Source organism: Aotus nancymaae, unplaced genomic scaffold (genome assembly GCF_030222135.1).
Source record: "Aotus nancymaae isolate 86718 unplaced genomic scaffold, 86718_ANA_hifiasm-v0.15.2.pri h1tg000018l, whole genome shotgun sequence".
NCBI classification, from domain to species: Eukaryota; Metazoa; Chordata; class Mammalia; order Primates; family Aotidae; genus Aotus; species Aotus nancymaae.
The window spans coordinates 2286357-2313774 of NW_026988430.1; the positions used below are offsets into that span (position 1 = coordinate 2286357).

At 42.8% G+C, this 27418-nt stretch overlaps 2 protein-coding genes across 5 annotated transcripts in view; one reads left to right on the forward strand and one right to left on the reverse strand.

Annotated features, from left to right (window-relative positions):
- Window positions 1-20432, reverse strand: part of ASPA (aspartoacylase) — a 32744-nt gene extending 12312 nt beyond the window's left edge. For all 3 annotated transcript variants that reach the window (XM_064378087.1, XM_064378086.1, XM_064378085.1), the window contains exons 1-5: window positions 20035-20432; window positions 14391-14586; window positions 12532-12625; window positions 8432-8539; window positions 3372-3481 (exon numbers count right to left, since the gene is read on the reverse strand). In XM_064378087.1, coding sequence (XP_064234157.1) covers window positions 3372-3481; window positions 8432-8539; window positions 12532-12625; window positions 14391-14586; window positions 20035-20270 — 744 coding nt within the window. In that variant the 5' untranslated portion in view covers window positions 20271-20432. The remainder of the gene's footprint in view (window positions 1-3371; window positions 3482-8431; window positions 8540-12531; window positions 12626-14390; window positions 14587-20034) is intronic.
- SPATA22 (spermatogenesis associated 22) overlaps window positions 1-27418 on the forward strand; it is a 67543-nt gene that overhangs the window by 16572 nt on the left and 23553 nt on the right. The window lies entirely within an intron of this gene.

Sequence of the window (27418 nt, forward strand, 5' to 3'; positions counted from 1 at the left end):
TTGGCAGGAGAAGGTGGTGCTTGGCTGGGGAACGTCTGAGACAGGTGGGCGTATTCCAAATGTGCTCCTACGCTGGGGTAACAACTGAGTTACCTGAAGGGTCCTGCACCGGGGACTTGGACCTTTGAGACCTCAAGCACCAAGGCTGTCGCACCACAGGAACCCTGGAACGGTCCTTCTCAAACTTTGATGTGCTTGTGAATCATCTGGGGATTTTGTTTGTTTTTTGAAATGGAATCTCACTCTGTCTCCCAGGCTGGAGTGCAGTGGTACAGTGTGATCTCAGCTCACTGCAGCCTCCACCTCCTGGATTCAAGCAATTCTCCTGCCTCAGCTTCCTGAGTAGCTGGGATTACAGGCACACACCACCACACCCAGCTAGTTTTTGTATTTTTAGTAGAAATGGGGTTTCACCATGTTGGCCAGGCTGGTCTCAAATGCCTGACCTCAGGTGATCCACCCACCTCAGCCTCCCAAAATGCTAGGATTACAGGCATGAGCCACTGCACCCAGCCTGGGATTTTGCTAAGATGAAGATTCTGGTTCTATAGGTTGGGGGCGGGGGCCTGAGACTCTGCATTTCTAACATTTCCCAGCAGCATCCGCATCACCTAGGAGCCTGTTAGAAAAGCAGGATTTCATTATGCACAGCAGACCTGCCACATCCAAATCTTCACATTAACGAGTCCCCAGACGTTCACCTGCGCAACATGAATGTTGAGAGCTGCCACATCACAGAGACTTTTTCCATCCTGGTGGCACGTCATAATCACTCGGGATGCCAGATATACATATACAGGAAGAGGCGCTGGCCCATTGCAGACAAACCAAATCAGAGTCTCAGAGTAGGGCCCAGGCATCATTATTTTTAAATTTTATTTAAAAAGTTACATACAGTTAAATTCACTCATTTTTCTGTACAGTTCTGTGAGTTTTGACACACAGAACCTACAATCATGCAATCAGGATACATACTTTTTTTTTTTTTTGAGATGGCGTCTGGCTCTGTGGCCCAGGCTGGAGCGCAGTGGCGTGATCCGGCTCACTGCAACCTCTGCCTCCCAGGTTCAAGTAATTCTCCGGCCTCAGCCTCCAGAGTAGTTGGGATTACAGGCACCCACCACCATACATGGCTAATTTTTTGTGTTTTTAGTAGAGATGTGGTTTCACCATGTTAGCAAGGATGATCTTGAACTCCTGACCTCATGATCCACCCACCTCGGCCTCCCAAAGTGCTGAGATTACAGGCGTGAGCCACCGCACCTGGCCGGATACATACTTCTTTTACCCGCTCCTCGAATCCCTCACGCTACCCATTTATAGTCGACTGTTCTCTGTTTATTGTTTTTAAGCCCCAGATGATTTATGGGGTGGCTCGGCTGAGAACTGCTTTTCTGAACCAGTGGTTTTCAGGCAGAGGCTTGCCCCAGAATCACTAAAGGAACGTCTTCAGCACACATATGACTAGCCGTACCTGCAGAAATTCTGATGTCGTGCTGAGCTACATGAAAACCACTGGTGAACTCATCTGATTCCCTGTCTACACTCAGGAATTCAATCAGAACCTCTGGGAATGGGACTCAGGAATCAGCATTTTTAAAAGGCTCTGCAGGTCATTCTCATGTGGCTTGAGTTTGAGAAGCACTACTTGGCTAGTTTGTGGTGCGTTCCAGGCATTGGGAGGGCGTCCCCTACGTGATTCCAAGGAGCGTCTCTTACTAAGAACTATCACTCTTAGGGCAAAATCTACACTCACAGCCTGGTCCCGGACTGCGTGTTTTCCAGGCTCTGCCGTCCTCCGCTCACTCCTACTCTCCATGGACACAGGTATTCTTGCTGTGCCTCAAGTGCTCCAAGTTTGTCCCAGCCTCGAGGCCTTTCACTTGCCTTCCGCATGGCTGGCTTCTCATCTTCTAGGTTCCAAACCCTTTGTTACCCTCTGCTGTATCATTCTGCTTATTTCTTGTATAGCACTTAGTACAGTTTGAAATGATTTGGTTTATGTATTGTTTATGTACTCATGGTGAGTTCTCCTCACCCATTAGCATGGATGCTCCATGAGGAAATTTCCCTATCTTTTTTTTTCCGTTGCACAGGCTGGAGTACAATGGTACAATCTCGGCTCACTGCAACCTCCGCCTCCTGGGTTCAAGCGATTCTCCTGCCTCAGCCTCCTGAGCAGCTGGGATTACAGGTGCCCGCCACCACAACCAGCCACTTTTTTGTATCTTTGGTAGAGACAGGGTTTCACCATGTTGGCCAGGCTGGTCTCGAACTCCTGATCTCGTTATCTGCCCACCTCGGTCTCCCAAAGTGCTGGGATTACAAGTGTGAGCCACTGCGCCCAGCCAACCTTCCCTATCTTGAATCTCAGGGCCCAGAACAAGCTTAGTTGTCATTGAAAAATATTTGTTGTAATAATTAACCAATCAATCCCTCCTGTAGAATACTGAGCCATTCCTTATTGTCTATGAAATCAAAGCTATCCTTCCACACTTTCAAGACCTACCGCTAACCCAGTTTGCCACTGATCTCATTCATCTCACTTCCCAGCCTCCCCAGGATTATTTTTGTACTCCTCAAGAGTATCCTAAAACTTGAAAAATCCTGTTTTAGCCTGTCATGACATCATCACCTTGGCCTCTGTTTCTTGTATTTGGTATTTTTGTCACCAGTGGTGCTTTCTTCCTTTCTCTCCCCCAGTCTTTCCCTTTCCTTTAAAACACTGCCTATGGCTCCTTCTTCTTCTTCTTCCTTTTTCTTTGTGAGATGGAGTCTCACTTTGTCACCCAGGCTGGAGTGCAATGGCACAATCTCAGTTTACTGCAACCTCCGCCTCCCAGGTTCAGTTGATTCTCCTTCCTCAGCCTCCTGCGTAGCTGGGATTACAGGTGCTCACCACCACACCGGCCTACATTTTGTATTTTTAGTACAGATGGGATTTCACAATGTTGGTCAGGCTGATCTCGAACTCCTGACCTCATGATCTGTCCGCCTCGGCCTCTCAAAGTGCTGGGATTACAGGTATAATCTCCACTAAAAATACAAAATTAGCTGGGCATGGTGGCATATGCCTGTAATCCCAGCTATTTGAGAGGCTGAGGCAGGAGAATTGCTTGAATCCAGGAGGTGGAGGTTGCAGTGAGCCAAGATTGTGTCATTGCACCCCAGCCTGGGCAACAAGAATGAAACTCTGTCTCAAAAAACAAAAAAGTATTTATTGAGTGACTGTCTGAGCATCTTCCCTACCCTCAGTGTCTTTGAGAGCATCAAATGAGCGAATGTACACCAAGTGCTGTATGAACTGTAAACTTCTACTCAAAGATACAGCATTATTATTTTCAATATTTTAAAGAAAGAATAAATGTTACCTGCAGATTAGGATGGATGATAGCAGCAATTTCTCCATTTTCATTCCTAGGATAATCCACTTTCTCCATAATTTTATAGACCTCAATGGCACAGGAAGGAAATTCTTTTCCTATAACAAAAGCAATATGTATAAATACCAAGTAAAAAAATCTCTGGGCCCAGTGCAGTGGCTCACCCCTGTCATCCAAGCACTTCGGGAGGCCAAGGCTGGTGGGTCACCTGAGGTCAGGAGTTTGAGACCAGCCTGGCCAACATGGTGAAACCCCATCTCTACTAAAAATACCCGGCCGTGGTGATGGGCACCTGTAATCCCAACTATTTGGGAGGCTGAGGCAGAAGAATCTCTTGAACCTGGGAGGCGGAGTTTGCAGTGAGCCGAGATCGTGCCACTGCACTCCAGCCTGGGCAACAAGAGTGAAACTTCATCTCAAAAAAAAAGGAAATCTCTGGAAAAAGGGAAGTTGATAATGTAAGGAAGAAACAGTAACAACAGCGGTAACAAAATGAAGACAGCGACGGGGAGAACAGATCGCGTTTGGTTAAGGATGTTCACAGACAACACTCAGCAAAAGATGTTCTTCAGTTATTCCTTTCGGCTCTCTGTTCACAAATGCACCTGCCAACGGTGGAGACCAACTTCCAAAGATGCAGCAACATCAAACAACCCAATTCCCAGAAACTTGGAAAAGGAGTAGTTTACATATATACCAGGCTATCTCTGAGCAAACAGGATGAACTTTTGGTCCAATGTAGGGCCCATAGCATGTTACGGCCACAACTGAAAGGAAAGGCTTCCTTTGCCGTTAGAGCAGAGTTAGAATGGGGATACCCAGTGATCACTTCTCTATCAGTTAGCTTTTGCTGCGTAACATACTATCCCAGAATTTGGTGGCTTGAAATAATCACCTCTTAATTTAGTTTATGATTCTATGGGTTGGTTGGGAAGCTCCTTTGGTCTACACTGGCTTTGTTGATTTTTGATTGTTTCGTTCATGCCTTTGGGGTGAGCTGACAGCTCACCGGGAAGCTGGACCATATGGGATGACCACGTCTGACAGGCTGTCAGCTGGAGTTTCATGACTGTCTGTGAGGGTGCCTGAGTTTTCCACCTTATCGGCTTCCATCATCCAGCAGGCCAATGTGGACTGGTGCGCATAAAGGTACATGTACAGGGCTTTCAAGGGCAGGAAGAGGGCAAGCTGCAATGTGCAAGCACTTTTCAAGCCCTTTCCGTGGCACAAAACAAGTCACGTGGCCGAGCCAGATAGTCAAGGAGTGGGAAAATAGACTATCTCTGAATGGCAGGATATGAAACCTCACACTGCCAGGATGTGGATGCAGGAAAGGGAAGAATTAAAACCTACCAGGCCTTCCAAGACGAAGATGGGAACTTACCAGATCTCATGTCTTTAAACCAGAAAGTTTGATAGGAAAAAAGTAAAAACTGATGGAACACAGAGGAGCATGTTTTTGCTACTTAGAGTTGGAAGGAGGCTTGAAAGCCTAACTTCCATCTATGTCTGAGTATTCTCCATACTGTTCTGGCCACCTAGTCATCTTACTTCTGCATGAACAGCCTCACAAAGTGTGGCCTGTTTCATGGCTGCTCAGCTTTGTTAATAAGAACAAAGCTTATTAATGAAATTTCTGTCTTGCCAGGCGCAGTGGTGCAGGCCTGTAACCCCAGTGCTTTGGGAAGCCGAGGCGGGCAGATTGCTTCAGCTCAGGAGTTCAAGACCAGCCTGGGCAACATGGTGAAACCTCATCTCTACAAAAAACACAAAAATTAGCCGGCGTGGTGGCATTCCCATGTAGTCCCAGCAACTCAGGAGGCTGGGTGGGAGGAACGCTTGAGCCCAGGGGGTTGAGGCTCCAGTGAGCCATGGTTGCACCACTGCACTCCAGCCTGGGCAAGAGAGTGAGACCCTGTCTCAAAAAATAAAAAGAAAAAAAGACAAAAATTTCTGCCTCTAGGTAAATTTACCTCATTGATTCTCTTCTGCTCTCTGAGTCACAGAAAATACGTCTAATTTATTTCCAATGTAGACTTCTTTCTTTCCTTTTTTTTTTTGAGATTGTCTCACTCTGTCACCCAGGTTGGAGTGCAGTGGTATGATCTTGGCTCACTGCAACCTCCGCCTCCTGGGTTCAAGCGATTCTCATGCCTCAGACTCCAGAGTAGCTGGAATTACAGGCAGGCACCACCACACCCAGTTAATTTTTGCATTTTTAGTGGAGACGAGGTTTCCCCATGTTGCTCAGGCTGGTCTTGAACTCCTGACCTCAAGTGATCCACCTGCCTTGGCCTCCCAAAGTGCAGGGATTACAGGCATGAGCCAGGAATTATTCTCATTATGGTTTTCAAGCTCTTCAACATTTTCAATGTCTCCTTGGCTAAATTCCTCTTTATAGATGTTTCTCCTGGATTATTTACTTTACAGTTTTCCAGTGTTGTTTATTCAAGGCAGAAAAAAGACCATTACCTCCCTTGTTCTGGGATTTTTTTTTTAAACATAAGAGCAAAACTTTGTCCCTGATGTTAACCTTTAACGTCTGGTTTAAAAGATTGTTAAAGATTGTCAGGACTCCTGGGATCTGCCTTCTCACCCAGGGTGTTTTCCTGCTACCTTCCTGTGACCTGTCACTCAGGTCACTAACTATAATTCCGAGTAGTACAGAGTCAAGGATGAAGCCCTTCTACACACTTCTTGAGACTTTTCACTAGGCGGGTCTGATTCATTTGTCAGCATTCTTTGGATACGGGTGCTCAGTTGAAAATCCACCAAGCTGGATAGTCTAAATGAATTGTGGTTGGGCAGAATCCTTTGCTAAAATGAAATGTTACACAGAAGAGCTATGACACACAGAACAACTCTGGTTGATGCAGAGATGAGGGGTAAGGTGTTCCAGGAACTGCTTTTCTCCACCCTGTGAGAGGATTCTATGGACTATAATCTGAAAATCATGTTTTCCACCCAGATTTGTGGCCTTCTATCTGAATGTATCACTTCTTTTTTTTTTTTTTTATTTTTGAGACGGAGTTTCGCTCTTGTTACCCAGGCTGGAGTGCAATGGCACGATCTCGGCTCACCGCGACCTCCGTCTCCTGAGTTCAGGCAATTCTCCTGCCTCAGCCTCCTGAGTAGCTGGGATTACAAGCACGCGCCACCATGCCCAGCTAATTTTTTGTATTAGTAGAGACGGGGTTTCACCATGTTGACCAGGATGGTCTCGATCTCTTGACCTTGTGATCCACCCGCCTCGGCCTCCCAAAGTGCTGGGATTACAGGCTTGAGCCACCGCGCCCGGCCGTATCACTTCATAACATATCATAGTTCCACACTTACTGTTCAAAGGATTTATTGCAAATATGTTGTGATCTTCTCAAAACCAGTTCCATTAAACAGTATAGAACCTGCCCTCAGACAAAGATGGTGAAAATCAAATGTTCAATTTTCATGTCTTTGGGGTCCAAGGATTCCCAAGCACAAAAGAAAAGCCTGTGATTGCAGCGGGATGCGCCATCTGAGGCGAAGGAATTTACTCCCCACAGACACTGAAGTCTCGCCAGCTCTGTTACTGTCATTATCCATTCCTGAACAGCAATTCCAACCTGGTCTGATGGAATAATTATTCACATAGAATGCCTCTTTGATTTTAAGCAATTATTTTCCATCTTAAATTTATTTTTTATAATTAATAGACATTTTTGTGCAGTTTTAGATTTACCAAATAAATTACTTAATAAATAAATGAGCAGATAGTACCTAGGGTTCCATATATGCACCTCGTCCACCAGTCCCCATTTAATTTATTTTTAATTACGGAAATAATATATGAATGCATTATTCTTATTGACTATAATGAAGGCAAAATTAGCCTGGGTCTTTCCTCCTCTTCCTGGTAACCACTGTGATCATTTTTGTGTGTTTTCTTCCAGGACTTTTCCTGTGATATGTTAACATATATATGTATCCTAGCAAGTGATTATTATTATAATCATTATTTTAAAGCCAATTGGTGTCCTGAATGTCTTGGTCTGCAGCTTGCTTTCTGCTAATTACCAATGTGTTTTGAAGATTCTTCCATGTTAGTTTATTTATCTGTCCACCAACAGATAGACATTGGTGCTGTTTCCATTCTTTTGCTGTTATAAATGATGCAGAATCATAGTCTTTGTAAACAACATGTTGGTTGTGCTTGTGTTTCTTTGGGATGTGGAATTGCTGGGTAATAAGATTGCTGTTTTTTGTTTTGTTTTTGACTCAGTCTCGCCCTTGTCCGTCTGCGCGATCTCGTCTCACTGCAACCTCTGCCTCCCAGGCTCAAGCGATTCTCCTGCCTGCCTCAGCCTCCCTAGTAGCTGGTATCACAGGCAACTGCCACCACACCCGGCTAATTTTTGTATTTTTAGTAGAGACGGGGTTTCACTATGTTGACCAGGCTGGTCTCAAACTCCAGACCTCAGGTGATCTGCCCGCCTTGGCCTCCCAAAGTGCTGGGATTACAGGCGTGAGTCACCAAGCTCCGACTAGTGGTGTGTTTTAAGAAATGGATACTGTAAAATTAACCTCTAAAATGTCTTTACCAATCTGGAAAGATAAGTGATTGCTGTAAAAAAAAAAATGTCTTTACCAACTTATATGTTCACCAGCAGGGAATGAGAGTGTCCCCTTTCCTGCACATTTACCAATGCCTAATATTGTCAGAATTTAATATTTTCCCAACCTAATGGGGGAAATGGTTTCTTATTTTAATTTGCATTTCTCTATAATTACTAGTGATGTTGAACATCTTTTCATATGTTTACTGGGCATTCGTACTTTCTAGCCTTTCTTTTCCTTTTAAAATGGAGATTAATAGGAAATAAGGATTTAATTTGGAGGCTTTATTTGGCAGCTGCTTTTCTTGAATGTGTCTATTCTGGAATGGCTGAAGTAAACAAAAAAATTTTTAAAGCACTTAATATCATTAGCATGGCAAATCTGACCAGGTTCCAATTGTAATTTAAATGTTTGGTGGTTAAGTTTTATATATGTTACCTTCATTACTTACCTACCTTCATTGAAATGATGTATAAAATCAAGAGCATGTTTAATCATTTTTCTCATTTGATCCAAGATATCAGCTCTCAGAACCCCTTGAGGCTGAGGACCAACTTCTATACCTAGGTACAGAAGGAGAGAGTCACATTTATATCAGTATTAAAATATATTATAAAACTAAGCATTTTAATGTATCAAGATTTAGAATTATGTTCTTCAAAATTATTGAAAAGGTGAATCACGTAGCAACATGGAAAATGTTTGAGGCGTCATGTTTGGCAAAAGGAAAGCAGAACATTTACACGTTTAAGTTATACGCATAGTGAATAAAGATCGGGACCGAACATGGACAGAAAATCAGTAATGTTAGACATAGGAAACTCTGTGGTTTTTTTCCTTTAAATTTCCTTCAATATTGCAAAATATTTAAAAATCATAACATAGTAGAAGAGGTGAACAAGTTTATGCTGACAAAATAAGAGATGGACACAAAGAGAAACTGTTAAGGTTTGACATTTAGCTTTGACAGGAGGAAGGACATCTATTTAGTCACAGAAATCTAGACAAGATGAACCATGGATGTAAGTCAATGTGACAATCTGTGTGACCCTTCAGCAACAATTTTTTTTTTGAGACGGAGTCTTGCTTTGTCGCCCAGGCTGGAGTGCAGTGGCGCTATCTTGGCTCATTGCAACCTCTGCCTCCCGGGTTCATGCGATTCTCCTGCCTCAGCCTCCCGAGTAGCTGGAATTACAAACGTGCGCCACCATGCCCAGTTAATTTTTGTATTTTTAGTAGAGATGGGCTTTTGCCATGTTGGTGAGGCTGGTCTTGAACTCCTGACTACAGGTAATCTGCCCTCCTGGGCCTCCCCAAGTGCTGGGATTACAGGCATGAGCCATCATCGTGCCCGGCCTGGTTTTAATTTTATGTAGGAAAAATGTGTATTCATTTTTTGTGACTCATATGAAAGAATGCCTGTACTGCTGGGTCTACTTTGTATGGCTGTCAAACATCCATCCTGACACCTACAAAATACTCTTTTTGTAAACTACTTCTGTAGACCCTTCCTTCCTACTCAAGCCTCCCACAAAGCCACCTCCCCAGCCATCACCTTCTCCATTTATCAAACCATTTACCAAATGCACGACCCTCATTCTGCCCTCATTCTCTCCCACCCCATTCATGGGCTACATTCTTTTACACTCATCCTATTTTCACCCACTTCTGTTATTTCCCAATACACAAAATCCTATCATATCCTCTTGCATCATGCTTTGTTTGTTGTGCTTAGATTTCTTGCATGAATGTATGAACATATATTTAAGTATATGGTGTCATAAATGCACCTGTGCATAAATGACTTATGCAAATATGTGAAAAAGTGTGTTTGTAGATATGTTCGTAGGAACACTACAGAATATGGTGTCATTTGTCTACCCCAAATCCACTTCACCTTCCTCCTTTTTCTAATAGAATCCTGGTTTTAGTTGGGCTTCCAATCTTCAAGGTAGGTAAATTTTTCTCCAGTTGAAGAGTAAATGTTGAATAGTTTGAGTCAATCATAGTAATCCCCTAGTCAATGATTTAAGAATAAAGGAATCTTTATTATGCACAAAAGCATCAATACTTGAAGTAAGGAATTGGCGTAAGCTAAATACCCAAATATAGGCAATTAGCTGAAACAAACTAAATACTTAGCAATAAGAGATACAGATCCTGTTTCTCTGTGACACCAAATAAAAGCACAAGCTTTCCAAACTTTCAAATATCAGTCTTGGTCTCTGATATTTGCAGGTAATGCTACTCTTAGCCAGAACAAACATCTGCTGGTACGTTTGGCCCTTACAAGTTGAGCCAAGTCTTTAAAATGTTTCAATCGGAGGGAATATTAAGCTTATTGTAAATAATTAGAAATGTTACATGTTCTCCTTTCAACTTTGCTGTTTTATTTGGATGATTTTTATCTCATGCACTCATTGGAAAATAAAGTATGTTTAACATCAGAGAGACAATCTTTCTGAGTCAACATCTTATAACACACTAAGAATATTACTGCATACAAATTTGCTTTAACTTCTAGTCGGCACTTACAAGGACCACCTTTGCATTCTGTTTCCAAGACAGAAGAAATGTGACAGGATCATTCTAGGTAAACCTTATACTGGAAAGAAGCAGTATACTGCAGCCAGTCTTAGGATCATGCAGACACACACACACACACACACACACACACACACACACACGGCGGGAAAGCAACCAGAACAGCCTTCTCCTAACTTTCTCAGATCAACCATAGTCTTATTTGAGACTTAGAAAAATTGTTTGTGTAACCATTATTCATTCAGCTCTGCCCCTGACTGCCATAGCCGTGTCCTACAATCTAAATATTCTGCTCTGATATGAGATCTTGTGGTGAAAACTTAACTTTTGGTTTGGACAATATGGTCACCAAAGATGGCTATATAAAGATCCCTTTATTATGCACAAAAGGATCAATACTTGGAAATCAAGAATAACCTTTGATTTTTATTTATTTACATTGTTTGCCAACCTGGTTTTAAATTAAATTACTCTTAGCTAAGCCATCTGAGATTTAACAAAACTATTTTAAGTTGTAATTTTAATTGTAGTGTAGTGTAGTCTGCAGGTAACTAATTATGCTAACGGCGCGCTCAGGAAAGAGAATGGAATATATAAGAAAGAGCATCTGTTTGAGAGGGTGCACCAGAGTGTGGGGCTGCATGTTGGAATTGCCAGAAGGTAATGATGGACTCACAGCCTAGTAACTGGCAGGGTAAACAAGAGAACAGATGACAAATAGTTCATGAAACATCTATTGCAAAGCAGGTGACAAGAGGGATGTGGATCCTCTTCATGGGTCTTTTGCATTTCTCCAAGTCTCGTGAGCAAGACACAAATTTTTTTTTTTTTTGAAACGGAGTCTTGTTCTGTCACCAGGCTGGAGTGCAGTGGTGCGATCTCAGCTCACTGCAACCTCTGACTCCCAGGTTCAAGCAATTCTCCTGCCTCAGCCTCCCAAGTAGCTGGGATTATGGGCACCCACCACCATGCCCAGCTAATTTTTGTATTTTTAGTAGAGATGGGGTTTCACCATGTTAGCCACGATGGTCTTGATCTCCTGACCTTGTGATCCACCTGCGTCAGTCTCCCAAAGTGCTGGGATTACAGGCATGAGCCACCGAGCCCGGCCTGACACAGACTATTTTTGTTCCAGATTATCTTTTCAAGGATGTCTGTACAGTGAACAGCCTTGGAAGTTAGGAATGGGGTTTTCCTTGGGGCAAAGGGCACTCGTGGTTACTGCCCATTATACAAAATTAAGATTCCTCTACTTAGTGTTTCTCTCCTAGAATGCAGCCAGTGGCATGTAGAACTGCCTCTGACTCCTTTCACGTCACCCTGTGGGAACTGGAGTTTGGGGAGTGGTGCGAAAGTGCTGACACTCTGCTACTAGTACTGTTAGTCACCTATTCTTGGTCTCTGTTTTAGGAGTCTTGTGTCTTTACTGGCATCCACTCAAAAGTGCCAAGCTCATCGTTAACGGGTAAGTCGGGTAAAATTTCTCAGATCTTTTACAGGTCTTGATAAGGAGAGGCCGGAAAACAACCCGGAGTAGGTCGCTGGCAGCACGAGCACTTGGGCGAAACAGACCCCTTGCCTTTCTGATCCAATCAAATCTGACCACTCTGGACAAGCTCTTGAATGTATGTATTACCAAAGTTAGATGGCTAGTATATTTCGCAGTGGCTCACACCTGTAATCCCAGCACTTTGGGAGGCCAAGGCAGGTGAATCACCTGAGGTCAGGAGTTCAAGACCGACCTGGCCAACATGGTGAAACCCCATCTCTACTAAAAATACAAAAATTAGCTGGGCGTGGTGGCACACGCCTGTAATCCCAGCAACTAGGGAGCTTGAGGCAGGAGAATCTCTTGAACTGGGGAGGTGGAGGTTGTAGTGAGCCGAGATCATACCATTGTACTCCAGCCTGGGTGACAGAGCAAGACTCTGCTTCAAAAAAAAGAAAAATTCCTCTGAGTTTCAGCTAGGATATATTTTACTTTATTATGTCAATGGGAACTACGACTTACCCACAGGATACTTGGCTATAGAACGAGTGGTTGCATATTTGAGGGAAGGATGCTCAATAAGATACACATAGCAGGGTAGTGGAGCCAAGGAAGTCTGAAAAACATTTAAAACATCTTTCTCATTATGTAAAAACCGCGTGTTTTGTTCTCTTCACTTCAACAGAGTCAATAATACCTTCAGTACGTTTTACTTCATCAAGTAAGATTGGTAAGACAGCTGTATGAAACACTGTAAAACCCAATGTTTATAGATTTGAAAACAGACAAATAAATTATACAATATAAAATTCATATAAAATTGAATTATGCCATGTCTTTCCAGGTAAAATGTACATTAAATAGTTCTCCAGACCCATGATCCAAAAACATGAATTCAGTGTTCTTTCTTAACGGCTGTGGTTATTTTTATTTCATCACTGGTTGCACTAACTATTTAGCTTGGTATTGGTGTCTTAAACAATTCTGTTTCTACTCCTGTGGTCCAGCTCTCTACAGATGTTGGGCGATTCCCCCTCCTCCTGCTTATCCACATGAGAATTTAAGACAGGCCCCTTGGTTTTTATAACAAAGTGTCAGCAATACTGCTTCCATGTCTGGCCACCAAAGCATTCAGCTCTCTCTTCAACAGGCAACACTGTGTCTCCTACCAGGACCACCGCCCAGTTATTATCCAAAGCTTAAGGGAAACAAAAATAAGTTAATCTTTACTATAGGCTAGGTATTAGGCTAAATGCTTAAAACACTTTATGTCATTTAAGGCTTTCAGTACCCTCAGGGGTAAGTGTTGTTACAACCCCAATTTTATAAAATAAGGGAAGCGGCCGGGTGTGGTGGCTCACGCCTGTAATCCCAGCACTTCGGGAGGCCGGGGCGGGCGGATCATGAGGTCCAGAGATCAACACCATCCTGGCCAACATGGTGAAACCCTGTCTCTATTAAAAATACAAAAATTAGCTGGGTGTGGTGGTGCATGCCTGTAGTCCCAGCTACTCGGGAGGCTGAGGCAGGAGAATTGCTTGAACCTAGGAGGCAGAGGTTGCAGTGAGCCAAGGTCACGCCACTGCACTCCAGCCTGGCACCTGGCAACGGAGTGAGACTCTGTCTCAAAAAAAAAAAAAAAATGAGGGGAGCAAGGTTTTGGGAATGGTGTGTTCTGTCTAAGGTTAGTGAAGGAGAAAGTGAGGATCTGAACACAGGTTACACTCTTTCCTACCAATCATACTAGCTCTCAGGAAGGAAGGCTATCTAGTGCACAGAAATAAGCATATAATTCTTTATGTGTGTTTCTGGTTGGTTGCTATTTTCTAGCAAATTTTCTCTGAGATTTCTGAACCTTAAAATGATTAGCTATATGAAGCACTGAAGGATTAGATGTGTTCTGGGGTATCTAGATCAAATGCAGACAAGGGCAGGACTAAAGGGAGGAATCTTTTTATCACTGGGCTTCAGTCAACATTAAATGACTACTTCTGAAGTTTCCTAAAACCTTGTAATTGAGTACTTTGACCACACCATTTAAAATTTTAATATTAATTTTACTTGGTTTTAACAAATAGCCCACAATCTGGTGGCTGTCTGGATAAAATGTGTAATTTTATAGACACAAGAATCCACAAGTGTTTTATTATTTTATTAATTGTGTTTATGATTTTACTTATTTCCTCTCTTTTTCTCCTTCCTTTCACCACTGCCTCTGTATTTGACAGCACCCTTTCCCTCAGCCACCAAGCCTGGCTGTGGAATAAATCCCATTTGTCTCACAACTTTCCTTGTAACTGTTTTCTGATTGTCTCACATCTATAATTGACTTAAAAGTACAAGTCCTTTGCTAGTTTATAAATTAATAACATTAACATTACCTTAATATAATGAAACATCTGAATTAAAAAGTTATTCCTGGAATCCTCAAGAATAAGAGTGCACCCCATGTTAGAGGTAGTATTGTGAAGGTCAAAAATAATGTCATAGGAATCTTCACTATTTTTTGGACCAAATAAATGATTTATTTCTTGAGCTCTTCTCACTTCATATGGCAAATCTTCTGACATTTTTTTGCTGTTATAAGCAGAAAGAAAAAGATTAACAACATCTGTGCTGAGATAATATAAACATAGAATAAGAACACAGTGTGAAAACGACCAGTTGCCAAATCTTTAATATGAAAAACCTGTATGGGAAGTAAAAACTTACCTGAAATGTTTATAAATGAAAAATTACATACTTTTTCTTCATTTGATTCCATATAACTAATGTTGCATTGGCATGCTTGCAAAATAATAAGTTCATTTATGCAGCTGGTCACGAACAAGACAGACATAACAAGCAGAATTTATCATTTGATTTCAATCTTGAATAAAACATATCTATTAATTTAATGAACAGTTTCTTAGTAGTTATGGTACACTGGGTTATTTATCATGGGACTAGATCATCAAATGCATCGTTTTTCCCCCACTTTAGCTAATTCTAGTGCACAAATATAGTCACAGGGGCTCAGAGAATCTAATTAGAGATCCTTTTAATTTTTTTGAGACAGGGTCTTGTCTGTTGCCCAGGTTGGAGTGCAGTGGCCCAATCATGGCTCACTGTACCCTCCAACTCCTAGACTCAAGCAGTCCTCCCACCTCAGCCTCCTGAGCAGCTGCACCTACAGGTGTGGGCCACCATGCCCAGCTAATCTTCTTATTTTTTGTGGAGATGAAGTCTTGCTATTTTGCCATGGCTGGTCTTGAACTAAAATCACCTTTGCAAAAATTGTAATTGAGACAATTGTTTTATTTATTTATTTATTTATTTATTTTTGAGACAGAGTCTCACTCTGTCACCCAGGCTGGAGTGCAGTGGTGTGATATTGGCTCACTGCAACCTCTGCCTCCTGGGTTCAAGTGATTTTCCTGCCTCAGCCTCCTGAGTAGCTGAGACTACAGGCACGTGCAACCACGCCCTGCTAATTTTTTGTATTTTTAGTAAAGACAGGGTTTCACTGTGTTAGCCAGGATGGTCTTGATCTCATGACCTTGTGAACTGTCCACCTTAGCCTCCCAAAGTGCTGGGATTACAGGCATGAGCCACCACACCTGGCCAACTGAGACAATTATTACAATGTAAGAGATCTAACCTGACTTCATCTTGCTTCTAATCTCCAAGTCATCCTTGTTCATGCCTGGGTGTAAACTGAACTAACTTTGGGAGGAACTTAGTTAATAGTTTAACTTTGAAACAAAGATAACAGCTCTTTCCCAAAACAAACCACCTTCCTACCTGGAGACTAGACTGCCTTTGCAGGACTAACGAATTAGCCCAAATATTAGAAATTATGGTTTAAAAGTCGTACAGCTGGAGGCCGCAAGATTCTGAACCTCCTCAAATTGCTCCTGGGGATAACACCACTATTGTAAAACCTAAGATCAGTGCTTGAGGTATTTTGCAAACTCTGAACTTGATAGATCAGCTGGCACCACCCAGATGGATAAACTGGCTCCTCTGGTCTTGTGGCCCCCACCCAGGAACTGATTCAGTGCAAGAAGACAGCTCCAGTTCCCTGAGTTTACCTCCGATCTGACCCATCAGCACTCCTGACTCACTCCCTATGATTTTACCTCCAATCTAACCCATCAGCACTCCTGACTCACGGGCCCCCTACCCACCAAATAATCCTGAAAAATTCTAATCTCTGAATTTTCAGAAAGACTGATTTGAGTAATAATAAAACTCTGGCCTTCTGTATAGCCGGCTCTTTGTGAATTAAACTCTTTCTTGCTATTCTCTTGTCTCGATAAATCAGCTCTGTCTGGGCAGTGGACAAGGAGAACTTGCTGGGTAGTTACAAAACTCTTGGCCTCAAGCAATCCTCCTGCCTTGGCCTCCCAAAGCGCTGGAATTACAAGCATGAGCAACTATACCTGGCCTACTTAGAGGTTCTTAATTGAGGTCCAGGAACCACCAGAGGTCCAGGGACAAAGTTTCCACAGAGTCTGTAACCTCTTCAAAAATGCCAAAAGTTTGCTGGTACACACATGTGTATTTTTCTGGCACAAGGGCCAATAGTTTTTCTTCCATTCTCAAATGGGCCTCTGTCCTCTCCCCACTTCCCGAAATGGTTAGGGTACGTTTTTTCTATATATTATAATATTTTAAATTTACTTTTCCTCATTAAGCCATTCAAGCACATTTTCCTAAAATTCCATCTATTTGTATTCCTTGGCTGTTTTTGCTAGTATCTTCAAGGGACCTACTGCTTACAGCTGGGTAAATCCTGCCTGGAATGCAATCAGGAAGGTGGAGTTGTTATTTTGTGAATTAGAAGCAAAAACCATGAGGACAAAGCTGGCATGTTGAAAGAGTGCAGCGGGAAGACAGAAGGAGCCTGTGACATTGATGATACGGTGTGGCTGCTGCACGGGCCCCGGACTGCTACCTCTGGACTTACTACTTGTGAAAAGAAACCCTTATTTGTTTAAACCACTATTCTCAGGTTCCTATTATATGCAAACAAAACCTAATGGGTATTTATGCATTTTAAAAATTAATTCATGAAATAATCCCCTAAGGTTGCCTTCAACAATTTTGATTCTGTATCATTCTTCTGCATTTGAGTAAATGGAGCTAATATCTACCTAGTTGCTCAGAGTCAAGTCTTGAAGTTTTGAAGTGATGGACACTTTGAGTTCTCATGCCTGTGGTTCAGCTCCCATGGGAAGAGTCCAAAGGCATGAAGAATAGGCAAGAGTGAGATTCTGAAGGGCATTAGCCGTACTAAGTCGATTAAATCTACTCTGGACACATTTTTAAAGAATTTTCAGCAGGGGAGAGACATGATAAGATTTGCATAGTAGGATGATTCCTACAGGTATCAGATGGAAAACAGATGGCAGGAAGGGTCAGAGCAAGTCTAGATGCAGAGAGATCTTTTAGGAGGCTATTCTAACTGTCCAGAGAAGAAATAAACTAATGAAGTAGAAATGGAGAGAAAGGCTGGATTTGTAAAGAACTTTCAAGGAATAATTGGGAGGACTTAGCAACCTGCTAGACCTGGGGGACGGAGCCCTGGGAAAGTTCTAGGGTGATTTTCATAGGCGACTTGGTAGGTAATGAAGCTACCACTGAGAGGAGGAATACAGGAAAATGAATAAATTTGGGAGAGGTAAGATGGGAGAAGTTAATTAGTTTATCTTTTTTATATTTTTAACCACCTTGAGAACGGTGTAGTCTCTGAATACTTTTAACAGTAAGAAGCAGAAAGTGGATTTTTTTTTTTTTTTAGACGGAGTTTCGCTCGTTACCCAGGCTGGAGTGCAATGGCACGATCTCGGCTCACCACAACCTCCGCCTCCTGGGTTCAGGCAATTCTCCTGCCTCAGCCTCCTGAGTAGCTGGGATTACAGGCATGCGCCACCATGCCCAGCTAATTTTTTGTATTAGTAGAGACGGGGTTTCACCATGTTGACCAGGATGGTCTTGATCTCTTGACCTCATGATCCACCTGCCTCGGCCTCCCAAAGTGCTGGGATTACAGGCTTGAGCCACCGCGCCCAGTCCAGAAAGTGGATTTAACTGAAAAGACTGTGCTCACTGAAATGCATGCAGTTGGGCGCTCATAAACTCACCCAGTCAATTTCAGACTTATTTGGGAACTTAATATGCCGACTAAAAGTTACTCTTTAATAAATTCTTACTTGTAATATTGGCCAGGTGTGGTGGCTCACGCCTGTAATCCCAGCACTTTGAGAGGCTGAGGCACATGGACCACAAAGTCAGGAGTTCGAGATCAGCCTGGCCAATATGGTGAAATCTCGTCTCTACTAAAAATACAAAAATTAGCTGGGTGTGGTGGTGGGCACCTGTAGTCCCAGCTACTCGGGAGGCTGAGGCAGGAGAATTGCTTGAACCCAGGAGGCAGAGGTTGCAGTGAGCTGACATTGTGCCACTGCACTCCAGCCTGGGGATAGAGTGAGATTCTGAGATTCCATCTCCAAAAAAGAAAAAAAAAAGTTAGTTAACAGCTATCTTAGGTTAATATAAGCATGAATTATGTTGACATAACCTTAGTCATGAAGATAAAGCATTTCTCAAATTAAAATTTACGCTAGTAAAAATATGACTTGATACAAACAGGATGACTTCTGTGTAATTGCTCTAAATAACATCTATTCCATAAAGCGAGGCATATTTCTATTAAGAATAGTGTCCATCTTTTGATCTGTGGTGAGACTAAACCTAAGGAATTGTCTAACTCAAATTAGAGTTGATCAGAAAACAAGCTCACAGAACGATGCCCCGAGTTGTGGCTGTGCGTGTCTTCTATCTTAGCTAGTAGTCTACTGACTCCTCGAGGGGTAGAAACCATGTTGTATACAGCTTTGTACTCCCTCAGTACCTGGCACGGTTTCCCGAGAAAAACAGATGTTTCAAAATATTTTTTAGTCAAAGAAAGTGGCCGGGTGTGGTGGCTCATGCCTATAATCCTAACACTTTGGGAGGCCGAGCTGGGTGGATCACCTGAGGCCAGGAGTTTGAGACCAGCCTGGCCAACATGGCAAAACCCTGTCTCTAATAAAAAACATAAAAAATTACCCGGACATGGTGGCAGGCGCCTGTAATCCCAGCTACTCGGGAGGCTGAGGCAGGAGAATTGCTTTAACCCGGGAGGCACAGGCTGCAGTGAGATGAGATTGCACCATTGCACTCCAGCCTGGGCAACAAGAGTGAAACTCTGTCTCAAAAAAAGAAAAAGGAAAAAAAAAAGAAAGAAGTGGTAAAAAGCAAATATGTGGAGGCATATTATATCCACAGTGATAGCTAGTATGATGTGATCGAAGGCAAAAATAATTAATAAGGACCTAACCTAGCATGTTATGATGACATACATTGCATCCAGCAAAATTGGAACTCTGAAAATTCAGGTGAAGTGTCTTTAGTTCTCATCTCTGGCATCCCACCTATGACAATCCACCGCTGAGGTTAAGTACGTCTATTACTTCAGATCACAGGGTAGTCTGATATCTTTTGGCAAAAAGTATTTAATCACTCTTTCCTTCAACAAATATTATCTGAAACATTACATTTTTCTGAACTATGCATATTATAAGCATAGTTGCTTGAGAACATAGTAGTGAATTTCCTAAGAAGCTAACAATAATGTGTGCAAGTATAGCAGCCAAGCACTAACTCAATGCAAAGGATTATTAAATCTTTTTCTCTAAAGAGATGATTTAAAAACAAAACTCTTTTCTATATACGGTCTCAGTCTATATACATTTGAAAACTTAATCATTAATGCAGTGCTTAAGAAAGTTTATAGAAGAGCATCTGAACGCTTAGTTTAGATAATTGTGTAATTCACAATGCAGTGTAATTAAAAGTGAAAGTGATCTTATTCAACATAGCGACTGCATGTACCGACATGAATTATATGCATATACATATATGTGTTCTCTTTCACATGCCTACCACTTTTCACACACAAATACATACATACATACACAATATAAAACATAGTCTTACCCAAGATTTTCAAGGTCAAAAATGCGATTCAGGTCACAGTCAATATATCTGGTACACTTCTTCACTGCTCTTGGGTTAGTAATAAATGGTTTTACCTCCAGCCCTGTTCTCTGAATTTCAGCGCCATTCTTTAGCCAATGCTTAACCAGAAATACTCCAGTTAGCTCATTCCCATGGGTTCCTCCAAAGATAGCAACCTTTTTAATAGGTTCTTCAGCAATGTGACAAGAAGTCATTTCACCAAGTAGTTTTTTATCTGATTTCTGCAATTCAGAGGAGAGATCAAAAGAAATTCAATTTATTAAGAAAGCTTTAGAAATTTAAATCTAAATGAGACTTTAACCAAAGGGCAAAGTACAGAGTTCACTTGAGAGGAGTATATTTTAATTTTCTGTTACAAGTTCTGAGCCCCGTTTATGGACACTCCCTTTTTAAGCCCTACCCTTTTCCATATTTGGATTAAAATATGCAAAGATCAACTAGAGATACAGCTGTTTACTTTAACTTCTAACTCCCTCAGATGGCCAGTAGATCTAAATACAGTAATAAATTAGCATTTCATACTAATACAAAAATTCTGTTCTTTTCCTCAGCTAGAATGTCATCCAGGGAGGCTTTCACAATTACTTGCAATAATAAAACTTGTTTATACATTTCTAATCTCAGAAAAAGTGGCCCACTCAGTATTTCCACTGGCATTTAAAAACATTTCTACTCTGAAATGAGTTCAAGCACTTTTCATGATCTGAGGGCATCCGAATCTCACCTCTCTAAGCAGTCAAAGGCTGACCCTCAGAGACTTCTTCTTGAACTGACACCCATTCTTTCAGAATGCTGTTTCACAGTCAGAAACAGAGGGGCCAATTCAATGATCACTGGGACTTGAAAAACTACTCTGAAACATCCCTTAATTTCTTTCTCATGAAGTTTTTGGTCATTCTCTGTTAACTTCCTTATGAATCTTTCTCATTTTTTTGCCTAAATACCAAAGGAAAGACAACCGTTAGTAATTTTCAAGTCTTTATGATGCCTGAAAATATCTTGGAACATACTCCATGTACTAACCACATCATGTGAACTTACACACTCCGCCTAACTCACTGTCAGCAGGGACTCTCCACTGAACTGTGTTACTCCAAAGGGAATCTTATTAGGGGAAATTATCCAGAATACTAAGATGATTACATCCCTTTGGAGAAATGACTCTGAGCCAATCTGATTTGATTTCATGCTTAATCACCCAGAAGGACAAATATGTTCAAGTACTGGAAATACCACGTACTAGTAATGCCAGGTTTGATAGAGGGTACGGTAAGAGTAATTTATTACCATTTCACAGTATCTTAATTTATTATGTTCTTCCACTCAGTTTACTCATACATCAATTTTATAAGGTAGGGTGGGTTAGGTATTGAGATCCCCACTGTAGGGGTAAATGAAAAAGAGGTTAAGTAACCCAATTAAGGTTCTGCAGGGACATACGAGAAACTAGGCCTGGGACCCATGTTTCTCATTCCAAGTCTTGTGTTTTTCGCAGGACAATAGGGTGCCTCTCTGTTATTTTTGGTCTTCTTCATGGTTCGGTTCTAGTTTTACTCTTTCCGAATTCACATAAACAGCCATTACAGAGTGCTCGGGCAACCAACATGCATATAAAAAAAATACATGGTGGAAAAATAAAATATGAATGCTTTCTAATATTTAATAAACCAAATTGAATGTTCTTCCTTTAAGAGCTTTAATGCAGAGATAGAGAAAGCAAAATCACCAAATCAAATCTACACGTGAAAACTACTGTTGTAATATTTTAAAAAAGCTCCTGTAGCCTTTGACTGTCTATCGGCGTCCATGTACACTGAACACTTCATTCAGATGGTGTAGAGATGATGAAAACACACATAAAAGGAAACAGATGACAGTTGTTTAGTTGCTCTGGTTTTAAGAGCAGTAACTATGGTGAATTATTAACACGCTACTATGCTTGGTTTCTTTTCTGCAGATCTGTAGTTTGTTCTGTCCTTTGCCCTAGTCTCTCTAGAAATGCTGCTTCACTTATTTACTTGTATCTGGCACAAATGACTTGCATACTGAAGCTTGTTTTATGGAATTTTAACAGATCAGCAGTTTGAAGCACATTTCACATTCATAAATAAAGTTTCTCTTACATGTCAGAAGGAATAATTTTTTTGAGAGTTAGTGAATTGCAGTAATTATTTCCCATACTTACCTCGTTGATTGTGCACAGAGTCTGTCTTCTGTGGGAAGCTTTATTAGGAAAAAGGAGAGCATTTCCTTAAACTAGAGCAACAGAGGCTTTTCATACTCTTATACCAAGTTAACTTCCGAAAAGTTTTTAACTCCCTGTTTCCCAAAGCATACTTGATTTTTGACCCACAAAAACCACACATTTTTATTAGTTCACTTCTTTTTTGAGAGTTCAGAGACCTGATAGTATACAAAGTGAGACCTTTATAGTTGTCACTATCTCATTAATAAGCTGAATATGTAATGTTCTGAAGTACTCAAAAGAGTAAGCGTAACTTCCAGCATTACAAATGTTTTGTGGGATGGAGTTGCCTAATTTAAGAGTAAAATAATGTAGTTTAAAACAAAAGAAGGCTGGACGTGGTGGCTCAGGCTTGTAATCCCAGCATTTTGGGAGGCTAAGGTGGGTGGACCTCCTGAGGTCAGGAGTTCAAGACAGCCTGGCCAACATGGTGAAACCCTGTGTCTATTAAAAATACAAAATTAGTCGGGTGTGGTGGCAGTGCCTGTAATCTCAGCTACTCAGGAGGCTGAGGCAGGAGCATCACTTGAACCCAGAGGTGGAGGATGCAGTGAGCCGAGATTGCCCCATGCACTCCAACCTGGGCAACAAGAGCAAAACTCCGTCTCAAAAACAAAACAAAACAAAACAAAACAAAAGAAAACAAAAGGAGAGCAAAGTTTTACTTCACAGTTGTGGCTGTCCAGTAAAAGAGAATTTTTTTTTTCTTTTTAGACAGAGTTTCACTCTTGTTGCCCAGGCTGGAGTGCAATGGGGCGATCTCGGCCCACCACAACTTCCGCCTCCCGGGTTCAAGTGATTCTCCTGCCTCAACCTCCCAAGTAGCTGGGATTACAGGCATGTGCCACCACGCCTAGCTAATTTTTTTGTATTTTTAGTAGATACGGGGTTTCACCCTGTTGGCCAGGCTCGTCTTGAACTCCCAACCTCAGGTGATCCACCTGCCTCGGCCTCGCAAAGTGCTGGGATTACAGGTGTGAACCACTGTGCCTGGCCTTGTAGGAGACAAATTTAAGGTGGGTTGTTTCTTTTTTTTTTTTTTTTTTTTTTTGAGACGGAGTTTCGCTCTTGATACCCAGGCTGGAGCGCAATGGCGCGATCTCGGCTCACCGCAACCTCCGCCTCCTGGGTTCAGGCAATTCTCCTGCCTCAGCCTCCTGAGTAGCTGGGATTACAGGCACGCGCCACTGTGCCCAGCTAATTTTTTGTATTAGTAGAGACGGGGTTTCACCATGTTGACCAAGATGGTCTCGATCTCTTGACCTCGTGATCCACCCGCCTCGGCCTCCCAAAGTGCTGGGATTACAGGGGGTTGTTTCTTAAATAGTATGATTCAGGGATAAGAAGGGTTTTTTGTTAAAAATTATACATAAGATGGCTCATACATAATGTGATGTTCAATAGTTATGTAATCAAAACTACTTTTACTACTTCAATTTTCTCCTTCCCAGTGGCCCATCCTGACCCAACTTTCCAGGTGAAAATAAATAACAAGAACAGACAAGGATAAAATAGATTAAGTTTATAAATTGTTAGCAAAGATTCTATATTGCTCATATCTGCAGTCCTTACAGATGTAATTGGCTTCAGGTTTTTTTTTTTTAAATGAAAAATCTATTTTTGGGGTGGGTAGGTGCATGTTGTAAATGTATGTATATATGTATGTAGATGTCAAGTCAAAATCTGCTTCCCTGAAGCTTCCATTCATGTTTTGGGTAACTCCTCTCTGGAACCATGATAGATAACAAGTTTTATTTTCATTATTCCAAGTCTTCTTCTTCCCAAAATAAAAGATGACCCTATTTCTTAAAAGCTATTCCTTACTCTGGCATTCAAGGTCTGCTATTATCTGGTCTCAGACTACATCTAATATTATTTCCTATTTCCTAATAAATTATCTCTTTTTGAGATAATTTTCAAAGAAACTACTAAAATGTCTATGTCTTCTAGTCCTAGGGCTTTACTGACAATCTTCCTTTCATCTCTGAGCCCTTTCCACCGTCCTCAAATGGTTAGAAGATATGGTAACAACCAAACATGGTCTTTGAACTCAGACAGAGCTAGAATCCACTATCTGGCCCACAGTAAGATCCAAATAAATGGCAGCCACCGTTATTAATATTAAATAAGGGCTAACATTTACTGTGTGCCAGATTGTCTATTTCATCTTTCCGTACTTTTTTTTAGGGCGATTGTTGTTATTGCTCTTTTACTGAGGAAGTAAATGTAGGTCTAGAAGGTGTTCAATAAACAACTTAACCGAGGTCACAGGGCCAGGAATTTGCAGCTCAACGCCCAGGGTCGCACACCACGCGGCTTACCCCGCAGACCGTCTCTGCGTCTCACGGGCGCCTTCCGTCCCGCAAGCTCCCGCAGCCCCGGGCCCTGCCTCGCTGACGGCTCTCCGCCTTCCATGGCTGCCACCCGAACCCGGGCTTCAGCTCTGTCCCCAGCCTCCTGGGGGCTCAGATTCCCTGACCCTGATCCGACCCAGAAATTCAGCCAGATACCTCGGGTGGCCTTCAAGGCACCCTCTGGGTGGCCACCAGCATCTAACAAACGAATGTCTGGGCCCTAAGACACGGCCACGTGGTGCAGAGAAGCAGGGCACACTTTTTTGACGATGCTGGGGCTGAGGCCGGTTGGGCAGGAGATCTGCCCCTGCCTCTCCAGTCACAAGACAGTCTCCTCTCCTCTCTGGGCAAAACTCTAAAGGGTTGGTGCCATCCTTGCACCAACAGCGTGAGAACTTCACAGTGTGAGATCGCCAAGGAGGTGCGTCAACATTATCGCTCCCTGCCAAACGAGACTAGGCAGGCCACGATGAGGCCATTGCTCCGAGGAGGCGGCTTCTGCGCATGCGCGATCCACGGCGCCTACGCAGTGCACGGCGCCTACGCAGTGCACGGCGCTTACGCACAGCGGATTCCCTCACTTTCTTCGCAGGCGGGAAGGGCAGCGTTTGCTGACTAGGCTCTCTGGACGACCGTTGACTGAGGCGAGGGAAACTGAGGGCTGAAGTTGTGTGTCGGGTTGGCAGGAGGGTCTAGAAGGGAAAGACTAGGCATTGACCCCAGATACCAAACTGCCCCATCGGTGGGCGGGTCGGGAGAGGCCTTTGGAAGAGCATCTCTGCTCTGACTGGAGCCTCTTCGCTCGCGTCCCTACCAGGAGCCAAAACGGCCGCCATTTGAGGCCGCGGCGTTTGTGGGTGGCGTTTGTGGGTGGCGTGTGTGCGCGCCCACATGCTCAATCTGCAAACTTTTTGCACACGAATGCCACCAACCCTCTTACTAAGACCGCTTAGGTCCGTTCAGAAGCCGGGGTTAGGGGCTTCTGCCCTCAGGATGAGTGGCATCTTGGGGTCCCTGCTCATCTTGGGGTCCCTGCCCTCAGGATCAGTGGCCTTGTGGGGAGAATGTTACACTTGAAAACATTTTTGTTGGCCGGGCGCGGTGGCTCACACCTGTAATCGTAGCACTTTGGGAGGCCGAGGTGGGCAGATCACGAGATCAGGAGTTTGAGACCAGCCTGGCCAACATGGTGAAACCCCATCTCTACTAAAATACAAAAATTAGTCGGGCGTGGTGGCGTGCACCTGTAATCCCAGCTACTCGGGAGGCTGAGGCAGGAGAATCGCTTGAACCTGGGAGGCAGAGGTTGCAGTGAGCAGAGATCGCACCATTGCGCTCCAGCCTCGGTGACATAGGGAGACTCCGTCTCAAAAATAAAAAAGAAAATTTTTGCTGCTGTTTATTGTTTGTTTGATACTAAAAAACATCTTAGCCTTTGTAAATCCCTCTAAATATAGGATGTGAGTTGCGCTGGTAGAGAAAGTGGCAGAATCTCTTTCCTGGCTCCTAGTATGGTACAAGAATATTTTTTCTTTTTCTTTTTCTTTTTTTTGAGACGGAGTTTCGCTCTTGTTACCCAGGCTGGAGTGCAATGGCGCGATCTCAGCTCACCGCAACCTCCGCCTCCTGGGTTCAGGCAATTCTCCTGCCTCAGCCTCCTGAGTAGCTGGGATTACAGGCGTGCGCCACCATGCCCAGCTAATTTTTTGTATTTTTAGTAGAGACGGGGTTTCACCATGTTGACCAGGATGGTCTCGATCTCTTGACCTCGTGATCCACCCGCCTCGGCCTCCCAAAGTGCTGGGATTACAGGCGCGAGCCACCGCGCCCGGCCCACAAGAATATTTTCTAAAGGGTCCGTCTCGGCCCAGCTTCAAGCCAAAGATGTTGAAACAAAGCAGAGGCAGCACCTGACCTCGTGTTTCCCAAGTTTTATTTTTACACACCATAGTTGAAAATGAATACCTCGGCCTGACTCGCATGTTGCTTAGTTGTGTATGTGTCTGTCTGTCTCATTGGGTCGTGAATTTGGAACAGAAGTTACCTGGTTTGGGTTTGTATCTTGCCTCTTCATGCGATGGGCAAGTGTTTGTTGAATTAGATTGGGGTTGAAATGTATTAGGAGCTAAACATGCAAAATTACAAGAGAACTTCTATTGTAAAAGAAGAAAACTAAGGAAAAACTTGTTTCACTTGTTGAAGTTGTGGAAATGGAGTCGCAACTTATCATTACAATTATTCTGGATGTGAAGGGAGGAGTTAGTCTTCTTTTTTTTTTGAGACGGAGTCTGGCTCTTACCGCCCAGGCTGGAGTGCAGTGGTGGGATCTCGGCCCACTGCAACCTCTGTCCATCTCCCAGATTCAAGCAATTCTGCCTCAGCCTCCTGAATAGCTGGGACTACAGGTGCCCACCACCATGCCCGGCTAATTTTTGTATATATTTTTTAATTTAAAAAAAATTTTTGTATTTTTAGTAGAGATGGAGTTTCACCATGTTGGTCAGGCTGGTCGTAAGCTCCTGACTTTAGATGATCCACCTGCCTCGGCCTCCCAAAGTGCTGGGATTATAGGTGCCCACCACCTCGCCTGGCTAATTTTGTATTTTTAGTAGAGACGGGGTTTCAAGTGTTGGCCAGGCTGGTCTTGAAGTCCTGATCTCAGGAGGACTTAGTCTTTGGTATTATAACTGATGCCAAGGCAGGTAAACTGCACAGTGTCTTAAGGTGGGGCATGGAGGATGTT